We start from the raw sequence: 21,236 nt of genomic DNA, 5'->3' as shown, positions 1-21,236 counted from the left end.
TAAAGTTTCTGGTAAACAGATGTGCAATCCATAAAAGGTGACAAGATAGACCAACCACAGAAGAAACTTTTGAAAATACTTAATTTATTTTGGGGGTGGAGGATGTGATTAAGTCACCATCTTGCATTCATAAAAATGAAGTTGAAGCAGAGGAGGACATTTCACCCATTATACCCATGCTAGTCAAACTATCCTGCCTAATCCCACACTAGTTTTTGTTTGTAGCACTGAAAATTGCTTTGCAGTGGTTTGACATGATAAGAATTTGATTCAGGCAGTCAACTCAACAACCACTACTTGACAGAAACCCTCAATTCCCCTTTAATCCTTTTCAAAAAGAGGAAGGAATTTGTAGTGCAAGAGTTCATTAGGCATGTTGACCACCCACAAAATTTGGTTTAGGATGCAGATAACCTTTTGCTCAAACTTATGAACCACCACAGTATAGAAAATCACTCTCCATTTGTGCATAAAGAAATGTAACTGTGCTTGTTACTTGTAAATGGACATAGGAGGGGGAAATTATGAACACAGTAATATCAGATGACCTCTGGATTATAAATGAGTGTAAACAAACTGGAGAAGACAGACAGAACTTAAAGGTGGTAACCTATTAACAAAAGCCTACAAGCAAATTGACGCCAAAATATTTAAGGTCAATAAATATATTCTAATAAACAGAATTCATGAAATGTGTGGTTGGAGCAAAGTCAAATAGGTCATGATAATATATTTTGTTCTGGATTCTTTGGCTTTTAAGAAAGGTATGCCAAGAGTGATAAAGATTAAACTATAAGACTATTAGAACAAAATGCAGTACTTGACAAAAGACATTTATATCACTGACTAGTGGTGTATGGATTAATTGTTTTTTAGTTGAGGAATATTAAATATAAAAAATACTTAAGTAGCTCCAATGGATATCAAAGCAGCATTTATGGAGATATCTTCATGTGGAAACAGTTTAAATTAGTGGTGTAGGATGCAAAACTTGGACAGTACTCTTTCAGGATGCTGAAAGATTGCAACAAAGTATGGAGAGACATTCACTGGAGTTTTCAAATATTTGGAATTCTATTTAAACTGGTATGAGGTGGTTTGAGGTGAAAGATGAACACAATTTGGCATGCTTGCATTTATGGATCAGTGCAAGAGTTAAGATGCCATATTGCAGCTGTGCAGAACAGAGACCACTTTAGAATCTGAATTCTTGTCTCTGTTATAGGAAAGATAAAGTTGAATGGCTTCAAACAAAAATTTACAGGATGCTACTGGGATTGAAAGGTAAGATCTATAGGGAGAGGTTGGCACTGGCAGAAGGTCATTTTTTGATGGGTGTGGGGTACTGTTTGCATGGAGAAAGAATTCCACTTCAAGCCTTTCAGCAAAAGGCTGTGCTAAGAGGTCCACATTTGCAAAGTGAAGGTTTCAACACCAGAAACATTTTTCCCCACCCAAGCTTGGTAAATTTAGAACAAAAACCAGGGGAAGTTCTGATATACAAACATTATCCTTCAGCTAGAGTATTTAGTTTAGATTTGGATGCATTAGCAGGAATTGGCCATTCAATAAGATGGCTGATATGATTGTAGATTTGCAGGTTTCACTCTTACCACTGCCAGAACCTTTCAACCATGCACAAGAATCTCCCTCTACCTTTAAAAATATTCTAGGACTTGGAATTCACTACCTGTGTCTTTGGAAAGACACTGGACCCTCAATTACTTTATCCATTTTAATAGGCAACTCCCAATTTAAAAAGCATCTGGGGTTGCAGTTTATCTTCAATAGAGAAACCAGGTACAATTTATACTTCAATGGAGAACAAGTTTGAAATGATGCACTTCAAAATTACTCCATAATAGATCTTTTCTTCCTCTTGCAATCAAGGAATTTATGTGGCACATTTGTGTCAAACAAAATGCTTGTCCAGGTTTCATTCTGAAAAGGATGCACTTTTACAAAAAAAAAAAAGTACATGCAGCTCTACTGCGCAAAACTACCCTGTTGTCACCTCAGACTACACACACGGATTGTTGACTTACATGCCTGGGTTACAGATTCATTGTTGGGCATGCCTGTTCAATCAGGAAGACTATGGAACTGCTGGGTTAAGGAAGAATGGAAGTCTGCTCGACAGTAAAGTAGTTTCCATCACCAATGCTAAGTTACCCCCCCCCCCCAACCCAGCTACTTTAGACAAGTAATTGCTCATTTGGACAACTGCATTGCAAGAGATGTCCCATTCTTCATTATGAAAAAGACAAATAGAAGGCAGCTCACCACAACACTGAATGGACTGTTGGCAACATCCACTCCTCCAAAGCGGACATAAACAACATATGCTCCTTTTTCTGGTGCTGTATAGAAGATGTTGTAAGTTCCATCATCGTTTTCAATAACATCTGCCTCCACTTCAGTGCCATCAGGAGTGCAGATTGTGCAGGTGACTTTACCCTTGCCTGCAGCTTTGGCGTCCACCGTCATTCCAAGTTCATCACCCAACTGAACAGTAGGTCCAAGACCAGAACCTTAAAAAGAAAATTAGTGTAACTTGGAGTTCACATTTTAAGCACACTTAAATTTAAGCAAGTTGGGAAATCTGGCGATCATTTGTTTTAATTTAAACTATTTCACAATTCCTTTTAAAAAAGCTAAGCCTGCAAAATCACTAGTCTTAGTTTTAATGGAATGGGAATACTAGGGGGGAAAAAGTCAGCAGTTAGAGGGTGGTGTTGCAGAGTTGTTTCCTCAAACTGGAATCCAGCTGGTTTTGGTACACCTACAGTGCTGTTGACAAGTTCCAGGTTTTTGGATAAGTGACAGCAAAGTGATGACAATATTGTTTAGATCAGAATGGACAGTGGCTTGCAGGGAAGCTGGGGAGGAGGTTGGGTGTGGTGTCAGTCTGTCTTAAAGATATCAAAATAAAGTAAATACTCCAACATGTTCCTGATTCTACTCCAATGTAGTTGGGTTCTCAAAAGGGCTGTGAATTAGCACTATCTACACAACTGTACGGGATCAACCCAATCAGTAATTAATACACCACTTATGACAAATCACTTTCCAGGTATTAATTCCACATTCCATTAAAAAAATTGGCTCACATTAGTGAAAGCATTGCTACAAGTCTCATGACACCAAATTAAAACTGGCATTCACCTGACATTGTACACTTGCTAGCATCACCAGTAGCTGCTGCACGGATTCGGTAAGGGGATGCTGGGATCTCATCACCTCCATATTTGATTACAATAGTATAACGTCCAGTCTTGTCTGGTATGTAGGAAACTTTGTAGGTGCCATCATTATTATTGTGGATATTAGCTTTCTTTGGCTTCCCTTCTTGGTCCTTTGGGCAAAAAAAAAAATCTTTATTACAACAGGATTAACCCTCATCCAAAACATTAAGTATTTCAGATGCTGTTGAACTAGAAGTCAATTATCACTGGGTAAATTCCATCGTTTCCATAACATTGGGTATTTTCACATTTACCATGAAGTTTAAACAGGTCATTGTATGATTTGTTCCACAAGAGAGAAGTTGCCTTTTATGTACACAGACTTTAAAATAGATACTCAAATCTATGAAAACATGGTTCCAACCTACTCAAGAATGGCATTCTGGAGGTGGGTATTTTTGCCCCAAAGTGGTAGAAGATTCACCAGATTCAGTCAGCTGCACTAACTTGCACCATGATAACAAATGAAGTCTCATGCTTGCCCTTGCAAATTAAAACATTGATATGTAAAAACAACTGTGAAGGACTGTTTGAAAAAATTGTCATGCCCTTACAAACATCAATGCAAGTTAAATTTTTAAAAATCAGCAGTGCTTTATTATAGAAAAAGTCAAATAAAAACCTGTAGTTCTGCTATTAGACATTAGTTATGCACTGCTTCACACACAAAAAAAGAGAAACCACACTTCTGGACTTCTTGCCACACTTGCAATTCATTGCCAGTGATCAGAAAGGCTGTGTTGTGCAGCACCTATGTTACTTTCTACAAAGTGACAAAGAAAAGTAACCTGTTTACACGAAATTCCCTGAAGGCATTTTAAAAGCGTGCTGCTCCACATACAGCTGCTAACTTAAAATGATCCAGTGCTAGCATTTTCACTGATGTGGGAAAACGTCTTTGATCTTTAGAAGCTTTCCACTAGTTTACTGCACCTAGACAATTCACTACACTTGCTCTTTAAATACACAAAAACTTCGTGTTTATCTCAAAAGATTGGTCACCAAAATTCCAAAAAACCAACTGAATCCCATACAAATCATATTTCCTTAACAAAAATCAGTTTAGAGTTGCTGCTCTATTTTAGGTTAAGCCATAATGTTTGCACAAGCCTAGTAGCACTTAGGCTGGGATTATCTAGTCATTTAGGATTATGTTTTAACTACATTCTCCACTTTTTCCATAAGGCACAGCTAAGAGAATCATTCATACTTTGATGGTGGGATTAAGATTCAAAAGACAAGATAACCTGTCCAAACCAATTTTGGATCAACTTAAAAGCCCTCCTGAAGGGCTTATGCCAGAAACAGATTCTCCTGCTCCTTGATGCTGCCTGACCTGCTGTGCTTTTTCAGTGACATGTTTCAGCTCTGATCTCTAGCATCTGCAATCCTCACTTTCTCCAACTTAAAATAGTCAGGTTGAAAAGTAGTGAGCATGTGCTCAGTTGTCAGCCAAACCTAGTTGTAGGCTATTCTTATCAAAATGCAAGAAATATTTATTTTGGTACAGGGTCTTGAATGCAAGAACAGACATCAGTATTTAAAACAAATCAGGACAAGCAGCTTACTCCTCACCCGCTTCTCAGCTGCAGAGCATCAGTTTTAAAATTGCCTGGTTTTACCATAGACCTACACCCATTCAATTCAAAAAACAAAAAAGGGAAATAAAACCTACAGTTACGTGTACTGAAAGGAGGCCTTCTCCAGCATCTTTAGCATCAATGGTAAATTCTACTGGTAGACTAGCTGGTACACCAGATGTGAGGCCAGGCCCACTGGCTTTCACTTTGCTGGCATCATGAGTTGGTAGCACCTTCACCCTGAAAGGACTAAAAAAGGAGACTGGTAATTGATCTGGCATAGAGAACAAAAAACAAACAAAATCAAGAATCAACTTCCATTTTAGTTAAATGTAACTTCAACAGGAACCACATTTGACAAAAAGCAGGAAAAATCTTTAAAGTTGTGAAGTCTACTTTTTTTCCAATAAAATTGCACTTTTCAGTCCACCAGTGGTGTGCACATTTCGTTACACAGCCAGAACTAGAACACAGAGCCATGTTTGCTGTTATTGAGGGCAACAGATTGCCACAACTGCAGATGTTTTACTGCCATTGTAGCAAATTTGCATTGTACAAAACCACATTAAATTGAGCTTTCAATTAAAGCATTAGGACAATGTGCATAGAGACAATTTGAATTTTCAGAAATTGCCACAGGCTGACCAGCTTTGTGCTATCTGCTCCAATGCCAATTCAGTCAGCTAACCTCCCACAAAAAAGTGTGCACGCAGTCAAAAACTCTGCAAAATGCACTTCAGATCACAGGATACAAGGCTAAACAACAATAGTCTTGGAGAATTCATATATACACATCTGTGACAACATGTAGAGCACATGACCACCATTATGGAGAATCCATGCATTTACTCATTTCCATTAGGGGAGATGTCTTAGCAATCACTAGATTAATCCAGAGACAAAGCATGGAGGACAAAATCCTGCTATGGTGACTAACTTGCTATGATCTTAAAGTAATGACTAAAAATAGTTATCAAAAGCTTATCTTAAAAATCCATTAGATTTTTAAAGGTGTAAACCGAAAAAGAGTGAATTACTTAGGAGATTAAATCTTATTCGTCTGTAGGAGGATACTACTGTCCATCTCATTACTCAGATGGAATTGACCTGCCTTCAACTGCAAAGCTATTGTTTGGTGCAGGTGCACTCTGATTGTCACTGAGTCAAGTGGCTTTAGGAGGAAACCTTCAGATAGACAATGGTTCTCAAATGTGGCCAGTGTCTATTGGTCACTGGTTGGAAGTTACTGTTGAAGCAGCTTCGGTAAATTGTAATTATGCTGAGCAAGTCACTGCTATTAAAGCACTTCCTTAGCAAAGAGCCATTCCAAAACAGACTTGTTAATACTTAACTGGATCCCTTTGCACTGATGCACCCAGGTTTCCCCTAAAGATTCAAGCAACTTATATGGGCTGAGATTTCTCCAGTCTTTCACTATGCTTGCAAAGCAGTCAGCTTGATCCTCCACACTGCAGATTGGTATCACCAACTTATAGCTAGGTTGGGTCAGGACTGACTGGTTCTAATATCTTTTGACTCGAGGCTTACATTTAAAAGACAATTGACATCTGCTTAGAGTATTTAATTAATAGGTGTCAACTTAAATATCAATTGAAAATTGGAGTGTCAAGTCTGTAACGGCCTACAAAATCAAAACCTAAATAAATGATCTGCTTAACAGGGCCACTCCCCCATGCTATCCTGTAGTTTCTGCCAAGAAATTGCTATTCACTGCTATTTTTTTTTAAAAAGCAGATAAAAATAGATAACCCTTTGAAAAGCATACTGTTGCAAGCTAGGACAGAACAATAAAATGTTCATCAATATTTCTAATTAAAATCCTATTTTTGGCATCAAAATATGGCCAAGATAGGTGCAAATGAGATTCATCTGGGGAGGTATTTTATAAATTTACAAGGCAGATTACTGTCAAGTTGTGCAAGCAGAGGATACACTTTGGAGAATAAACCCAATACAACGAAATGAACTTGGAAATGTACTAGTTGGCAATTTGTTTTTATAAAAAGTCAGCCAATGCATCAAGGGAACATTGTATTCTTTTATTAGTCTTTAATGCAACAGTTCTGTAGAAAGTGATAAATAGTATCAAACTCTGCATTGCTCATCCTTGAAGTTTCTAAATATTACCTGCGAGGAATGTCTTCATCTCCATACTTCACTGAAACAGAATATGGCCCTTCAAGTGAAGGAGTGTAGCTGACTGTGTGAGTGCCATCACCATTATCAATGACTTCAACAGGCTCAATTAGGCCTGGAGGAGAGAGGAGAGACAAGAAAAAGTCAAAACTAAAGCAAAGATGTGTTTTGATTAATTCAGGTAGTCAGTTGTGCATACAAAGCTGGTTAGTGGTGTTTTAAGAACAGTTCACTGCCTTAAATCAGTACCCAATGTTGCAAAATGGAGCAAAACCTGTAAAGTCAATAAGCGTTAAGTTTTAGTACACTTAAATTTGACACATTGGGAATTGGAATTAAAAGAATGCTACACATGAATAATTATCTGTAGCAAATCCTAAAAACTAGGAAGTTGAGGAATTCCAGTCAACTGGGATCTTTGCTACATGGAGTGTTAGCACACCAAAAGATAGAGATAAAAATAAGTTTTTAAAATCTCAGATCAAAACATTACAATGGCAAAATTTCAAACCAGGAACAAACCCAAACCAAATTAAGAAAAACAACTTTCAAGCAGCTGAAGGGTTGAGGAGAATTTCCTACCATTGTCAGGAATGAGAATCATGACAATAGAAGCTGTGAAGCAATCTGTCATTCAAGATTCTTTAATATTTACAGAAGCAGGTCCAGAATTTAGAGTAAACTGCATCATGTCAAAATTTGTCAAGGCAAGACATGCAACATGGACTGATTGGTTTTCATTTGAACATGGGAATTAGAGAAGCTGGGAGGGGCTAAAATCAACAGTAGGATTTTTAGAATGGGACTTTCAAAACATCATTAAAAACACAAAACTGGGTTAGAGTGACAACATGGAGCTAAAATTCTACGTGAAGCATTAGGCCTAGCAAGTTCTACTTTGCCCCAAAACAAAAGCAGACAGGACCAGCACAACTGTTCCCGGCCATATGCCCACCACCTTTCTTGCCTTGAGATTAAACGGCTCAAATCCAAACCTGTCTCACTGTCATCGTTCTTGATCTCTCCTTTAAAGAAGTCTGTAATCGTTTTCAGAGGACTGCGCCATGGTTGGGGCTGTGCCTCACCAACTAGAACAGAAAACCTTTAACTTGCAGCAAATTGGAATAAGTCACTGATAAAGGGTGACAAGTGATACCCTTACCAAAAACAGTACAGCATTTCCTAAATGTGCAATGGGTCAAAAAAGTAGAATTTTTTAAAATCCCACTCCCAACTTAAAAAAGTTTACTTCATTTAAGCTATACTATGTGGAGAGTCCTAATGCTCTCTTCTACAGGATCTATTTGTACACATCTGCAAGTGCAATGACTTGGCTTTGAATCCGTTTAGTGACACTTGCCCAATATAACCTTACCTTTTGGTCCCAACACAGCTACTTGAAGAGGAGCTTTCCCAGCCTTGCTACAATCCACAGTGAAGCATTGTGGAACTTTGGCTCTTACACCTGAACTCAGCCCAGGTCCACTACATTTCACTTTGCTTGGATCCACAATATCTTTGACTGGTACCTTAAATGGGCTACCTAAAAACAAAACATGCAAAGTTTTGAACTTTGGATAATGGTACTCAAGTTTTAATACAAAGTTTACGCAAGGAGATAGAGCCTTCATTTAGTCTTAAAAAGGCTTGTTTAAAAATGGACAATTACAAGAATACACTTACACAAATACAATGTTTTAGCTATAAATCAATGTTGCTGTTATGAAAAAAAAAAGTCTTACATTCCAAAAATCAACTTATCACAAGGGCCAAGTGTTCTTAGATCTGGAAATATTAAGCATTTCTAATAAAAACTTGCAAGTGGAACAGTTTTTGAAATGGACTGGAGGATGAATATTGAACCAGGAAACATTAATTCTATGTTATGGCCAAACAGAATTTCCTAATTAATGAGTTACATGAATAGGTTGACACTTACTGTCGAAAGGTATTCATGTAGGCAACAAAGTCAAAATTTGACTTCATTCCTTGACTCTAAAAACACAGCCATTGAAAATGTTACCCAAAGTTGAGATACCAGAAAATTTACTTGTCAATCAATTGCACATTTTGGAAGAGCTAGTCAGCCAAAACTATAGGTCCCCTCTAGGTGGTGGCGCTGGAATAGTCATTGAAAAAGGCATAGCTTTGCCCAAGAGTTAATAATCATGTCATTCTTAGTTTGTCAAGTGGTGCAGAGAGATAGCTTTACCTGTTATATGCTGCCCTCCATAGGTAATATTCACATCATATTCACCAGGAGTGTAGGGAGTGTATTCAACACTGCAGCTACCATCTTTGTTGTCCTTGCAAGAGATCTTTGCTTCAGAAGGTCCTTCAACAGTAATCCCAAGGCCACCAGTTCCTGCTCCTCTGTCACAGAATTTCATCAAGATGAATTCAAGACTAAGCTAGTAATTGATACCTAACCACAAGTAGATCACAGCATAACTGGCAGACAATTACAACTCAAAAGTGGGCAAATTATAGTGTTATTATTCAAACTGAAATAAATTGCTCAATGGCAGTGATGTTACTGCAAAAATAGGAACATGCAGTATTGATAAACAGGCCAACATTTAGACCCAAGGAGTGGAGTTATAAGAAAATGCCCATTTGGAGTTCAATAAACAAATAGCAGTTTTATCTGATGGCATCAGACATGGATAGAGAATGCAAAGTGGTAGTTGGGGGGGGGGGGGGGGGGGGGGCAGGGGGCGAGAAAGGTTAACTTTTTTGGTTCAGTAAAAAAAAAATTTCATAACTTCAGAACAGCATCTCTTTGCTTATAAGAAACTTAAAAACATTGACTGACTCTCCATGGGATGCTGCCAGACCACTGCAGCGGGGCCAACATTTCAGTCTTGCAGTTCTGGCATTTTGCCTTTATCACGTATCCAACCAAATGGAGATCACAAATGCAGGGAACTTTGTGATCAAGCAATGTCTGGCTCTCAGTGCCTAATCTCCAAGACCCAATAAAGGTATTAATTACCTTGTTACAACAGAGAATTTATTCACTTTATTGGTCAAGCCCTCTTGCAGTCCAGGTCCACTTGCTGAGACACGTGAAGAATCACATCCTTCTGTGACCCCTACCTTGAATGGACTATTTGGAATTGGTGCATCATCATATGTTACATCAACAGTATGTACACCTGCACAAAAACAAATTTTAGAATTTCTGGATGTTAGAACCTCTACCTTGTCACAGCCCTGAAACTAAAAATAAAAACTTACAACTGCTAAAGAACAACATTTGTGAAATAAACTATGGATGGAGCCAAAAAAGGTAAATCTAGGGTCAATGGTTTTCCAGCAAATTGTGATAACAGAACTTTAGGCCTCTGGTCAAAGTTCTCATTTTATTACAATGGTGTGGTATGCATCCTTTTGCCCAGTCTTAGGCATCCCATTTGTGTAATGAAGTATCCACTCATTTTAACCTTAAATTCTGAAACAAGTGAGGTAGAGAGTCAAAAATGATATCTTAGAGCTAGGTGATTTGAAAGGGAAAGGACACAAGAGTTTTACAATGCCTTCTTACACAAGTGTCTTCCCATTGTACCTTTTTCATATGGTGTGTATTCCACTGTATATATTCCATTCCCCTTGTCCATGATCAGGCAATCGGTGCTGGCTCCTGAAGGATTTGCTATGCTTGCTCTAATGTGGTTTCCTCCCACTTTGGTCAGTGAACTAGCATCTACTGTAAAGTCAGTTGTGGCATCACAGAAAACTCCTACATGAAAATATACAAAATTAAGGAAAAAACATTTAAAACCAAAAAAGGTGAATACCATGGCTGCTTATCAGCCATTGCTGGACAACATGGTTGTTATGGACCAGAATTTCCCATTTTGCTTCAATTCCACATTAAGATCACCTACAGCTTCCCTGAACAAGGTTGTAGATATGACCAGACTAGGAAGAGACTGTTTTTAAAGTGAAAATTAAGGACACAGGATCCAAAAGGGTCAGTTGTAAATCACAAAGTGATCTGACATAAGTAGTCACTCAAGGTATGGAAGACTACTAGCCAGAGTCATGGTTTGCCTACGAAAGTTTAAGTTTAAAACAGTGGAATTTAGAAACCTTGGTGATTTGTACAAATCTCAATACTGTACACTTGTGCTAGTAAATTTCAAAAGTTTTAAAAAAGGTGGAGATTTCTACCTTAATCCCCAAGGTGTAAAAAAAGTGTAACTTCAAAAGCTACAATTGACAAAAAAGTTACAGGACTTAGGTTTTCAGGAACCTGTTTTTAAAAACTGTGTTCTAGCCCCTCTTGTAAGAAACTAAAAAAAGTTCAGAACTGAAATACTGAACTAGCAAGTTCTACTTAAAACAATGTTTTATTATACCTCAACTTGCTTACAAATTGGAGAGAACAAATGTTTGTTTTGCTGACACTTCACATGGGTAAAATTGTTACTTCACTTATTCCACAGTTAAAATGCAAGTGGCAGACAGTTTGACTGACAGTACAATTTGCAGCCAAAATTAAGGGTCTGGTTTAATCTATACTTGGAAGGATCTGCACCAGGTTTTGGTTTGTTCAGATGCTGGAGCCCAGTTTGAAGTGGAAAAAGACTGGTTAAGTGACAAAGCTATTATTTCCATTTTAGAACTGGTCAAAATTAAAGCCAATGTTCAACTATAGGGAAGCCATCCTTAGCAGGATGTCCAGCCTGCTACAAAGCAGCAAACCTTTTACCACTAAAAAAGTGCACAGATCTGAAGTCATGCTGTCCACTAGTCAATTATGACATGTTAAGTCTTGTATTTATTGTTCAAGTGTTTCTAATACAAACTCTAGCAGTGGTCAGCTTGACCCTGAAAGTTAATCCACTTTTTACACAACTGCAAGTTTTGCAAAATGGTAATAAAAATTTTCTTTAATGTTTAATTTTTTTTTTTAATCATCACTTCCTTAACAGGGAAGATGTTTTTAATTTTAACTGAATGGTGCTCTTCCCATTTGATGGGCTTTTCCAGTGTTGCAAGTGAAAAAAATTCTAAAATATCAAAAATACAATCAAATATTTCAACACATCACAAGTTGCTAGCTGGAAGATGCATTCTTGACTGGAAACAGGAAATCCCTCCCTTAAGTTACCATGGTTCAGATTGATGCTCATGATTTTATAGCCAGTATTTAAAAAGCAACTATTTTTACCTCAGTTAATTTGGACACCTTTTGACTGCTGTTATAATTTACATCCAAAAAATGAATCTTAAACCCAACACTAGTCAAAGGGCCGCAAGTCAGTCACCTTGACCAAATTACCAGACAGATCAGCTGGCCACATTACAGCTGTTACTAGAACCCACTGTGCAATAAGTTCTAAGCTGATTAGTACAAATATCAGTGTTATAACCAATGCAAAGATTTCTCAGCTTCGAGAATAGAAGGATAGAGAAATTAATGTACTCACCACGTCCTTCAATTCCAGGTCCATATACTTTAACATCACTAGTATCAATTGCTGGGTCCACCTGTAACTGTGCTGGAAACTTGGGCACTGGTTGCCCTCCATACTTTACTGCAATTGTGTGCGGACCATGTTGAAGTGGAATGTAGCTGACAGTGTGAGTACCATCACCATTGTCCTGAATGTGGGCTTCAGCTTTAACACCCTTATCTGATACTGGTTCTATGGTCAGTTCACCAGGACCAGCTTTGGAACAGTCAACAGTAAATAGTGCAGCCTCTCCAACTTTGCCACGTTCCAAACCAGGACCAGAGGCAACAACTTTGGAAGGATCAAATGGTAACTGCACATCTGCTTTGAATGGAGAACCTGGAATATGAGTGTCTTCAAACAAAATGTTGATAAGATATTCACCAGCTTCGTTTGGTAAGTAAGAGACTGAACAGGTCCCATCCCCATTATCAGAGCACTCAATCTTAGCTTCACATGGGCCCTCTACAGTAAGGCCTAGCCCACCAGTACCAGCTCCTTTAGTGTCAATAGTGAATTCAGCAGATTTGCCAACAAGGCCACTTGTGAGGCCTGGACCATAAGCTTTTACCTGTTTAAAAAAAGTACTGAAAGTTATTTTTAAAACTCAAGCACACCCTTTATCTTCCTTTTACTTTGCAATGCCTTTTGCGCACAATCGAATAGTGCAGTAGAAAGGGAAGCCATTCAGCCTCATCTCTGCCAGTTCTTTCGAATCAAACCAGTCAGTCCTACCAGTGCCCCCTCACCTCCCCCCACCCTCCAAAAACTTCTTGCCAAATATTTATTCAGTTTACTGAATGATCTAAACTTGTATCAATGACAATTAAAGAGTGAACTAAAAAAATTATTTCTGGTTCTTTTGAAAAAATCTGATACAGGAGTTAAACCTGGGCCAGATTGATCTTCTGTTGCTGGTGGCAGTTTCTATTCATTCTAACCAACCTTTAAAATGGTATATACCTCCAAATCTCATCAGGTTTCTTAACTCAGCTTTCCAGTAATCCAGCAGGCAACCTTCAACCCTGACAGCCTTCACATTTTACTGGGGCTTGGAATTATAAACCTTAGTCACAGTAAAATTGAGCTGGTTTACAGCACAGTTCAGCAGAACACTTTACTCTTTATAAGAGGCCAAATCATAGCATTGGATTGAGATGCACTTCAAATCACTGCTTACATCAGATGGATTTACACAGCTTGGTTGCTCATTGTAGTCTGCAAAGTAGAATTACATTCAGACTGCAATATCCAGATCTGACCTTTAAAATCACTCCAAAACAAGAACCTCTTGATCTTGAACTCTTATCCCATTGGAAGTGAAACCTGGAGCCAAGTTTTACAAAATTTAAGTAGCACCAACTGGTTCATCTACTTGAAACAGATGTTAACAGAAACACTACATTGAGTGACAAATACATGTTTTTAAAAAAACTTAAGTGGTATGTCACTGGTAATCCATGCTCTGGCAACATGTCCACTAAACATGGGCTCAATTCACTAAAGCATGGGGATTTTGCTTTTTCATTTAAAGGGTTACACAGAACAGGCCCCAATTCATTTAAGGGCAGACGAGGGAGACTGAGGCCATGTTAAAAAGGAGATACATTAACCAAAACACCAACTTCAGTTTGCCTCTAGAGGTGCACCCACTGAACTGGCCTCAGCAAACGGCCATCAGAAACAGGGTACCTTTCAGACAGAGGTCTCCTCACCTGCAGAAGAAATAAAAGCCTGAACGTTCACAGGTCTTTACTCCATTCAAAACAGGTGGCATGGAAACTGGCCTACTGAAGCTACAAATTTTGCAGAATAGTGTAGTCAATCTTTCCATCCTGGTGTAGGAACCTGCTCAAGGTTTTGTCCAATTTCAGATGGAGATGGACTTTCTCTCGTTAATTCTGATTGTGACAACATTCAGCATATGACAATTAGTTGATTTAATAGCTGGCTGTAAAGAGGCCAACTAAAGTTTTGCAAAACATGACAGTCAAATTGTTCAACTTCTTACCCTCATACTTAATGTTGTTTTTTTTAGTCTCAAATAAACAATGGTTTTCAATTATGTTTCACCAAATTAGAGGCTTTTGCAGGGGTAAATTGTTCACTAAATCACCAGATTCATGTTGATCAAGATGGCAGAGGTCAATTTTATGTTCTACTTCTACATCACAGCTTCAGCCCAAGGCAACTGCAGCTCTGGATCTTCATTAGGAGCAGCTTACGGGCTGTGCACACTGCTGAGGGACTAACCAGGATGCAGAAGGCACTGCATGGACAAGCCTGTAATTTGGATACCTGGAAGCAGCCCATTTGTATGCCATGTCCAGGGTGAAGGGCAGGAGAGCCAGGGCCCTTCTAAACTGGTCTCCATGGTGTATACACACTGCTGTGATGAGCTCTGTATGAATCCTCCCACCTCAAAAACCTTTGACTCCTGACTAGAGGAACACAGCTCCAATGACAACTTTCTGGAAAAGTACACAAAGCCAAATGCAGCTGCAAATTGCTAAAGATCTCTCTCCTTTCACAGATTCAAACTAGAATCAAAATGGATATTTAGTTTTATTTACTTAACGTAATACTCTAGTTGAAAATCTCTACCAGGATAGAGATACTTTAAAAATGATTTTAACATGGGAGCACTTACCACCTTATCATAAAAAGAGTTAACTAGTAACTTTCACCTGCTTTTACTGTTACAAAAAAAACATTTGAACTTTATTGCTAAGCTTGGTTTGTATAGCCTAGAACAGGATAGGTACATGGCCCAGAGCAAAAAAGTCTGGACTTGAACACTTACCTTGGAAGGATCTGGAGGTAGTGCAGCATCCACAGTGAATGGGCTGCCTACAATTGGATTCTGGTCATACATCACATCTACAGAATATAAGCCTTCTTCCTTGGGAATGTACTTCACTACACAAGCATCCTTGCTTGTAACTGGCTCGACTACACAGGTCACGGGTTTCTGTGAAGGGCTATAAATCTTGACATCCACATTACCCTGACCCCCTGCTCCCTTGGTGTTTATGGTGAATTGCTGATCTTTCCCAACTTCTACTCCTAAATGGAAACAAGATTAATTACAAGTCACAATCCAAATCAAATACATTTCTAAAACTGAGCAAGTCTCTAGTACACCATTCTTCAAATAGAGCAAATATATCACAAGGTGCCGGAAGAAAATAGATTTATTTTAGTTAGTACTGCAATCATGCAAGTTGATAGAAAAAGTAAACTAAGTTAACATTTAAAGACAGTTGATAATCAAAGTATCAAATTACAAAACAACCTACTTTTAAACAGATGCACAGCATAGAAACAGATCCTTTGGCCCAACTCATCCACACATTCTAACCTCACCTAGTCCCATTTATCAGCATTTGGCCCATATCCCTCTAAACCCTCCTTATTCATATATCCATTGGAGGTGCCTCCTGAGAAAAAAAAGTGAGCCAGAGGCACTGAGATGACTGGCAAGATTAAAAAAGGCAGGACCTTCAGTGACCTCAGCCTACATAAATTGAACTCATACTTGGCACTGTACATCACAAGCCAATGAGGTGAACCAACACCCATTGAATATGTGGCACTAATTGAATACATTGGAGTATTTAGTACTGAACTTGCAATGTTCAGTTCTAAAATAGAATTTTAACCAAAGCCAACTAACTGAACATCCTTTAAAAAGTAGTAAAACATGTACATACTGTTTTCAAGCCCATTAACCATGACCTTGCTCATGTCCAGTGGGTATGCTACATCAATGTTGAAGGGACTCTTGGGAATTGGATCACCACCATAAGTCACAGCAATTCCCATGTTACCCTGCAAATACACATTAACATAGTATTTTATTCACTTAACACAAGTCACAGCAGTTCTGTCTTAAGCTCTTTCCATGTGAAATTAACAGCAAACACTACTAAAGTCCAAAATAGGTGAATAAGCACCCACCTGCTGTGTTGGTGTATATTTGACAGTCTGAGAATAGTCATAATTGTCAATTATTTCAAAGTCACAGACAGCCTCTCCTTTTGTAGGCCCACTGAAGCGTGCATTAAGTGGAGCCTTCCCAGCACCCTTTGTAAATACAGTGAAGTGTGTTGGTTTCCCAAGTTCCACTCCTGTCCATTGAAAAGAACATATTCAGATATGGAGCTCCAGTACACTTGCCCCAGTAGTTAACTGCTTGGGATGGGGAAGAACACTAGACCAAAGGTTGGTCAACTGCATGTTGTAAACCTCCATCCCCAGCCATCTGCTTCAAAAGCAAACTTCAAAAACACTAAAATCTACTTTCTCACAAATGAATTCACAAGTTTGTCATCCAGCCAGGATTTTGAATGGCTAGAGACCACCAAGGAATACAGAAATAATGAGCAACAGCAAAAAAGTTTTAAAATCCTACTGTTAGATTGCAAGAGGCCATTTAGCCCATCACATATTCACAGGCTCTGTAGCAGTGTTCCAGATGCACAAGGTGGTGGAAAATGACATTCTTCCACTTTAGCAAAAAAAGTCTAATTCTCTCTGCACACCTTAACCAAATTTCTCATGGCGAGTCAGGCAGCTTTAATTTGGTGCTCATTCTTGAGCAAGTAGGAACACCACCTCTTTCTTTCTCCCCCCCCCCCCCCATTTCATCCTTCCAGATCCCATAGGAGATGACATCTGCTTTTCCCCACCACCCTCACAGAAAAGCCTCCACGCCCTCAATGGCCTTTATAACACTCAGGAAACTCATGAACCTTCTGTAGTTTTCAATGCCTTCACATTTCTTCCTTTGGTGACTAAAATGAGGTCATTCTACACACCTTTTCCTGCACTCACTTCAGAACTGTACCCAGTGTGGTCTTTCCACATTCCTCAAGTGAAGATTTAAAACATTCTCCGGTCACAAATTTTGCCAACTCATCCAAGTGCTTTTGGAATTCTACACTGCCTCAGTTCACAAAAGTATTTAACCATTCACTGCCTCAGTTCACAAAAGTATTTAAACTTCAAAATTATGACTAAAATTACCCAATCTCACCCATGGAGTGTTTTGCAAATCATGTTCAAAGTTAGTTCAATATTATCTTCAAACCACATCTCGGTTGAAGAGATGAGAACATCCAAAATCAACTATGCCACTAGAGAAAAGTTATTACAAAGCAGTTTGTTAAGGTTTGTAAGACCATGGGAGTAGTGCACAGAGTATTGGTCACCTTAAGATGACAGTGCATTAGAGGTTAGATTAGTACCTGAAGTGAGGGAAAACAATTGGACAGGCTTATATCTAGAGTAAAGAATAAGTAGCTTGATTGAAACAAGGTTGAGGGGTCTCAGATGGATATAGAGAGGATGCTTCCTGTTCCAGGCAGATCTAGAACTGGGATGAATAATTAGAAAAAAAAAGGAGGAATGCCCAATTAAAACTGGTGAACTTGGGTGAAGTGTCTTAGAGGGAAGTGAGGGTTTGAAACTTTTCTTGGAAAGAAAGCTTCCCAAGGAACCAAAGTCTTTGGACTATGCAAAGGCAAATAAAAGTGGATAGATGCTAGATATCAAAATAATAGGAAGTTTAAACAGATGAGAGAGATTGTGGAAATGGAGGTTCCAGAAATCAGCCATAACCTTTAAATGATGCAACATGCTCAAGGATTGTGTAGTCTATGCCTGTCTTTGGTTAGTATATCCATTATAACAAAAACATTTCCCATTGACTAATATGGACACTGCACAAATTCCTTGAGGATGTATTTTGGGATCACAGCAATATACACTACAGCTTGGCAAAAGCAAATATCAACTTGATATTTATTTAGATGAAGTACACTGATTTACCATTGCTGCCTACTGAGATCTTGGAATGATTGAGGCTTAAGTAGTAGATATTTAATTAAAGATCTACTCCACAAAAAGCACCAGAAAAACAATAGACAACATTTTGGCACAGATCAACTTTCTCCACAAAAAAAAAGTATATATAAAAGTGGTCAAAAGGAAAGAGCACTATGGGCAGACTGGAGTGTACAGAACAAAATAGCACTATTGAGACATAAGGGAACCACATGGTTGTCTTTTCAAATCAATCATGTTACAGCACTCAATGACAAGACAAGACATATGGGAGTTGTATATTTTGAACAATCAAGTCATGCATTGACAAAAATAGCATTTTAACCACAATTATTCATTCTACATTTTGTGGTAGTTGAAATGTATAATATTCCTTCACACTACTAAACCTCTCAGCCTCAAAAATGTAATATATAGTTCTAATTTAAGAACTGCAACTTACGAGGCACTAAATTGAATCATGTTCATCAAGGGATATGGCTGTTGCTGGATTTTGTTTAACCAAAACAGCCCGGACTGTGGAACCAAGTGAAGTTTTTATGCCATGAACCCTCCTTAGCTATGAAGACGTACTGAACAAAATCATGGAAACTCATTAGTTCCAGGAGTTGCTTAAATGGGAGTTTACAGCTGACCACAAGTCAGGCTGGAATGTGCAAGCAAAATTTAGGGAACAGGTCAAAACCTAACAAATTGAGTACTTGTTATATCTTTAAACATAATTGGTAGTAATAAGAGTCCAAAAAACCTGCACCAATACCGGTTTCACTGCAGAAGTCTGATGTTGTACCACATGTGTGTTGACAGCACTTGGAGGTATCTAGATCACTGCAACAACTCCGTGCTAGAAAACATTAATCCAGCTTGTTGCACACCATTTGATCTACACTACAAAAAAGATATACTGCAGAAAGACTGCCTCAAATCCTGTGGGTTTAACTTACCAGTTTTATTTAATCCTGGGCCATCAGCCTTAACCTTACTGGCATCATGTGATGGATCCACTTTAACTCGAAAAGAACCAACTGGAATTTCCTGTTTTTAAAAAGGCAGATTAACTGATTAAACAAGGTGCAAGAATGAAGCATAGAAATGCTGAACAACTTCAGTTATCCAGGGTACAAACCTGACCAGCAAACAACACTTTAATGGTGTAACGTCCAGCAGCTGGTGGTGTATACTTCACTGTGAAAGTATCATTGGGATTGGTAATAATGTCAAACTCTATATCCTCCTCAGAGTCACTGATCATACGAGCATCACACTTTATGCCAACACTGACATCACCTGAAAAATGACAAAGTCATGATTGGTCTTTATCACTAGAAAGGATCTGTAAATTCATTCAAACCAACTATTTCTTTTCACCACTCTGCAAATAAAATGCAAGTTGTATTCTATTCTGGCAACATTGTAAATGCAGAAGTTAAAACTGGTATGGAAAGGCAATGGTGACTATGCCTCTACCTTAGTTAGTATTGTTCAGAAGGGCTATTTGACTAGAGGTATGAAATCAGAACTCAACATATCCTTAGATAAATTAAACCAGTTAGCAGCCGTTCAGTTCACAGCCCAGTTTCATTTTTCTCTTCAACATGGGAAAGTGAAAGTTGTTTCCTACTACCACCCTGACATGGACTGAAAACCAGACACCCAAGGGGCTCATGCTGTACTGGTAGTGTCCCTACCTCTGGTCATAAGACCTGGGCTCAAGTTTCACCTACTCAAAAGGAGGAGGAGTCATATGACGACAAATAGGTTGGCTAAAGCTAGAGACCAAAGACTCACGAGTTCAGTTTGCTTGATACCTTGTTTTTAGCCAAAAGGTTATACTAACGGTAAAGTGCCAGATCAGTTCATCTGATCACAAATCCGGACCTATTATAAAAAACAGATTCTAAAAAAGGTAACAATGAGCACACGCCTAGAAAAGTGGAAATGGTCAATGAACAGCTTTTGATTTTCCATGCCTCTGCCTTACCTTCTCCAGCTTCTGTGCAATCCACAGTAAAATGAGTGGGCTCATTAGCTTTCAAACCAGTTCTTTCAACACCAGGACCAAAAACTTTCACCTTTTGTGGATGACTCCCCTGACCAATATTAATCTGAAAAAAGACAAGTCCATTTTAGCAAAATTAAACTGCCAAAATTAAACTATGCTTCACATAACTCAGTAGATAAATATACATGTGTGGTACAGAGTCAAAATCGATCCCAGGGGGCTCATAATCCATTTCCTAAAAAAGCCAAGCATAAAGCAAGTGCTTGAAACCTCAGTTTGTATTTAACTGACTTTGGGAGTTTCACAGTACAAATTTAAATTCAAATTCAACACTGGCCTTGGTTAAAACATTTTAGTCAGTGTTAGTGTCACTGACAATGAAACAGGACAATGTCTTAAAGCCAAAGTCAGAAGTCACAATCTGGACGGTTTAGTATCACCTATTCTGATAGATGCTGGGCAAAGTGTTTGCAAAGCAACATTCAAAGTAGTCCTTAAAACAAGATCACCTCCCTATTACATGCAAAATAACTGAGGATATGCAGTGAATAATATCACTTACTCTAAATGGACTGTTAGAGACATTGACTCCTCCCCAAGCAATTGCAACAGTGTGTTTGATTGGTTTGGTAGGAGTGTAAGAGCACGCAGTCATTCCATCACCTTTATTCTTTACTTGAACACTGATAGGAATTCCTTCTGCATCCTATAGGAAAAGAGCAGATACAAGAGTCACTATGGAACCTCTTTACCTAAATCATACTCACTTACCTAATAGAGCTGCCATCTGAATTTTAAAAAGATTTAAGTGGAGACTAGATTCATAGCAATATCTTTCCATAAACAAACAAACACAGAATTACAGTTCATGAGGATATTTTCTATTACAGCTGGAGGACAGCCACCCAAAGTGCTCTTGAAAACAGTCATTGGTTCAATA

General features: G+C 38.5%; 1 protein-coding gene across 5 annotated transcripts in view; it reads right to left on the bottom strand.

The window, feature by feature from the left end:
* Positions 1-21,236, bottom strand: part of flnba (filamin B a) — a 148,483-nt gene that overhangs the window by 38,762 nt on the left and 88,485 nt on the right. For 3 of the 5 annotated variants that reach the window (XM_087994347.1, XM_087994349.1, XM_087994346.1), the window contains exons 15-31: positions 20,859-21,002; positions 20,276-20,399; positions 19,421-19,581; positions 19,239-19,329; positions 16,408-16,577; positions 16,161-16,278; positions 15,251-15,513; positions 12,421-13,018; positions 10,551-10,724; positions 9,978-10,140; positions 9,195-9,355; positions 8,358-8,525; positions 7,978-8,070; positions 6,974-7,097; positions 4,921-5,074; positions 3,166-3,355; positions 2,284-2,531 (exon numbers count right to left, since the gene is read on the bottom strand). In XM_087994347.1, coding sequence (XP_087850473.1) covers positions 2,284-2,531; positions 3,166-3,355; positions 4,921-5,074; positions 6,974-7,097; positions 7,978-8,070; positions 8,358-8,525; positions 9,195-9,355; positions 9,978-10,140; positions 10,551-10,724; positions 12,421-13,018; positions 15,251-15,513; positions 16,161-16,278; positions 16,408-16,577; positions 19,239-19,329; positions 19,421-19,581; positions 20,276-20,399; positions 20,859-21,002 — 3,144 coding nt within the window. The remainder of the gene's footprint in view (positions 1-2,283; positions 2,532-3,165; positions 3,356-4,920; positions 5,075-6,973; positions 7,098-7,977; positions 8,071-8,357; positions 8,526-9,194; positions 9,356-9,977; positions 10,141-10,550; positions 10,725-12,420; positions 13,019-15,250; positions 15,514-16,160; positions 16,279-16,407; positions 16,578-19,238; positions 19,330-19,420; positions 19,582-20,275; positions 20,400-20,858; positions 21,003-21,236) is intronic. The other 2 variants (XM_043708179.2, XM_087994348.1) reach the window with 1 other exon arrangement.

The sequence above is a fragment of the Chiloscyllium plagiosum genome, unplaced genomic scaffold, assembly GCF_037043375.1.
Source record: "Chiloscyllium plagiosum isolate Xiang-an unplaced genomic scaffold, Cpla_swu_hap1 HiC_scaffold_14, whole genome shotgun sequence".
Taxonomy (NCBI): Eukaryota; Metazoa; Chordata; class Chondrichthyes; order Orectolobiformes; family Hemiscylliidae; genus Chiloscyllium; species Chiloscyllium plagiosum.
This window is presented reverse-complemented; position numbering and strand designations above follow the sequence as displayed.